We start from the raw sequence: 3481 nt of genomic DNA on the forward strand, positions 1-3481 counted from the left end.
TAGCCATCAAGGAAAACAAAATCCAGTTTTCAAACAAGCATCATTATTGAGTTTTAATCAGGAACTATTACACCAATTTATCACTTAGCAACTTGATAGTGTTTCAAGGTCCTGGTAGGAATGAAGGTAAACTGTAAGAGATAGTTCATTTGTTAGTAGATTGATCAGGATATTGTAGTTTACTTTTCAAACTAGACAAATGATTTTACATATGGCAGCCCCAACTTAAAATAGCTTAAATCTGGGACTCGCCCTCCACCGCCAGCATAACCATTCTGTACCTGAAGATTGTTCTACCACGAAAACTAGGTTACAAGTTCTCTAAATATAATGTCTAGTTCTCCCTATTGTTGTGAAGATACTGATTTCATCTATATAAATTATGCAGAGTGCAGACACTGACTTAATTTTATATACATTGTTATTATTTACAGGATTCATGAATATATAAACTGCAATCATTTCTTTGACATATACATATATCAGATTGAAAACACTTTGTGTCATGTTTAAGTTGGTCATATTTGCAGGTACCTAATGATCAGATATGTCGTTGATACCTAATTATTGGAATCCTAGCAAGTAGATGGAGAATCAATTCCTACACCAGGTGTTCGAAATTCAAGCTAAACATAGACAGATAAGGGGAAAAGGAACAAAAGTAGTTAAAACTATAGCTGCAATTGATCATCCAACCTCTCTAGACCAGAGGAAAGGTATAGCAGATAACACAATACAAAGGTCACGTTTACGATTCTTAATCTCACATTTGTACCAGATTGTCTTGAAACCCAGAAGAATTAATCAAATACTTGTATATAATGATACGGAAATTTCTCTCGCGAACAAACTTCTGCAAGACTGCAAGTCTACAACCATATAATTATGTTTCCCAGTATGAACTATCCAATAAACACATTACGTGGACTGTGGACATCCAGTAGTAGATTTCTATCACTATAAAGACCCTAGCCAAGTGAGAACAATTTTTCACCAGTTATCACTAGTAGAAATAGATTCTTATCAAAGTAGTATTCTTTACCCTTACTTTCCTAGTACGAATTAAAGCAATAACCATATATCCATGACTCTATTTTTGTGTTTTCGACATAAAACCATGACTCCAATAAACTGCAAAACTAAATAAAAAGGACAGCAGTTAGGAAACTCACTTCTTTGGAAAGTTCTGTTCCTTTTCTCTTCACAATGAATATCATATTGTCTAGTCAATTAATGAAGGGTGGTGTAGAATATTAACCAGAAAAGAGTATAGAACACTGACACAAAATACATGGAAGTCTTCCTCACACATCAAATGCCTTGTTCCCTCTTTATCTCATTATGAGCTTATTTCTGCAACAGGTCTGCTCTACAGTCTACCCTCTTATACTAAAAAAGCTGCTGATTAGATCATAGAGAACTGTTGCTCTTTATTAGAAGCCAAAGAAATTCGAAGAAGAATTTTTAAGAACTAAAATGACTGAAGATATTATGCTTGTAATGGGATTAATAACCAGAACAAGTACACCAATGAGATGGATACCTACAATGTGGCAACATGAAGATGATGTCTCTCGTACAAACCTATTATTTGGTCAGCCACACCCCACATAATGGCCTGCCCTGGTGGTATCCTCATGAGCCGTGGCACCAGTCCTTTCCACAAGGCACGAAGCCCTTCCTCTGCATATATTGTCCTGATGGCATGGAAAAGGCCTTTGTATTTCAACTCGCCATCCCCTCTGCCCTGAGCCATGAGCCTTGTTTTGACAACGTCAAAGGGACCAGTGCAAATGGGACCAGCTGTTCCTGCGAGGAAACCTGAAATCATTGACTGCCACGGCAGCAGGACTCTGCCATCTCCTTCATGTTTCTTCCACAGCAGAACATCAAACATATTTTTGGCCGAAAACATGGCCGCCTGGTTTGTCCCATTGCGCATAACAGTTGGAGAAGCCCCTGACCAGAGCCCACGAATGCCTTCCTCACTGATGATCCTACGAGCACAGTGTACAGGCCCCTTGTACTTTAGAAGCTCATGACTCAATCCTTTCTGTTGCTGCAGCCTGATTTTCACCACCTGCACAAATACAATTTCAATTAAAAAAAAACTCCTCAAATCGTATTCTCCCCCAATCAAGCTAATATTTTGTTCCTCATATCAAATTAAACTCCTTAATTAATTTCCATTACCTCATCAACTTAACCTTAAAAAAATGTGAAAACAAAACTCATATCAAACTACCAACCTCAAGCATGCATACTATTGCAAAGACAAATGAATCAAACTACGCAAATGCCAACCCGCTATATCAAAACACAACTAGTTAAGTTAAGTTAATGTTGAGATCGATCAATGCAGTTTAGTTACCTCGAAGGGAGTGACAATAACAAGAGCCTCTAGAACGCCGGCGCCGAATCCGGAAATGAAACGTCCGTGACCACTGACTTTGCCCGTGTCGGCGTCCTTAAACGCGCCCTGAAGCACGGCATTGGATCCCATCCTGAGAGCGTACTTCAAAGTAAGATGCGTGGCGAAGGGGGTCAGGCCCTTCCAGAGAGCCCGGACGCCTTCCGTGCGGGACACGGTGGCACCGCAGTGGATGATTCCCTTGTAGGACCCGGTCCGGTCCAGCTGCAGCCGGGTCTTGATGACGTCAATGGGCTGGAGGCACGAGGCCTCCACAATCCCGCCCAGGGAGCCCGAGAGGGCCTTCACGTAGGGCGGGATGTCGCTCTTGGTTTTCTCCATTTTGAATGAATCTGGGGTTTTGGGGAGCAGAGAGATCGAAGTGGAAGACAAGTTGAGTGAAGTTGGGTTCTTCTACTTCGTCTCCTTCAGAAGAGGAAGAGGAGGAGGAGTAGAGACGTCTCTCAGTTCAGTGGGTTTTAGTGTAAATGATTTGACCCAAGAGGAATAAATTGACTGTGATTTTAATCCTAGTCAATGTAAAATGTCATAGTTTCCAATATATGCACCCTTCATATTTCAGTGTAATAGATTTTTGAACTTTGTTTCTGTAGGTGATGTATATTTTGATTCAATTTAATCCAAATAATACTCCACTTGTGTGTACATGTTCTTCCAATGTATATTTTGAGATAGCATAACAATTCTTCTCAAAAAAAAAAAGATAGCATAACATTCTATAATTTCCTGATGGCTAAACTTGCACAAAACTAAGATGTAATGTTGACTCCAGTTTTTAGTTGTGGCTACTGCAAGTTTCTTTCATTGTTTTACATTTGGAAGGAACTTCGCTGACCAGCTTTGGTCAAATAGAGCTGACTCGAGCCAGTAAAAAGACGACACGTCACTTTTTAATAATTTTATTTCCTAAGGATGCTAACGGAGAGATGAAAAGTTTTAGCCGTTAAACATTGACCACCGGCGGATCCAACCAAAGACTTTCCTGGGTTGGAGCCGTGCAAGATTTTTGGCCTCTATTTTGTATATATTAGTGTTAATAAAAAAATAGAT

The 3481-nt window shown here is 39.7% G+C and overlaps 1 protein-coding gene across 1 annotated transcript; it reads right to left on the reverse strand.

Annotated features, from left to right (window-relative positions):
• Positions 1-1215: 1215 nt before the first annotated feature.
• Positions 1216-2883, reverse strand: LOC126790014 (mitochondrial succinate-fumarate transporter 1-like). The gene is made up of 2 exons (XM_050516137.1): positions 2372-2883; positions 1216-2080 (listed from the first exon to the last, which is right to left on the reverse strand). The coding sequence occupies exons 1-2, from the start codon at positions 2750-2752 to the stop codon at positions 1544-1546; spliced, it is 918 nt and encodes a 305-aa protein (XP_050372094.1). The 5' UTR covers positions 2753-2883; the 3' UTR covers positions 1216-1543.
• Between the last annotated feature and the right edge of the window lie 598 nt (positions 2884-3481).

This window comes from Argentina anserina, chromosome 4 (genome assembly GCF_933775445.1).
Source record: "Argentina anserina chromosome 4, drPotAnse1.1, whole genome shotgun sequence".
NCBI lineage: Eukaryota > Viridiplantae > Streptophyta > Magnoliopsida > Rosales > Rosaceae > Argentina > Argentina anserina.

Excerpts from the sequence above, each read along its gene's own strand:
- LOC126790014 (XM_050516137.1), bottom strand. The coding sequence starts at position 2,752 with ATGGAGAAAACCAAGAGCGACATCCCGCCCTACGTGAAGGCCCTCTCG. Across the intron at positions 2,081-2,371 it reads TTATTGTCACTCCCTTCGAG|GTGGTGAAAATCAGGCTGCA; the intron begins GTAACTAAACTG and ends GTATTTGTGCAG.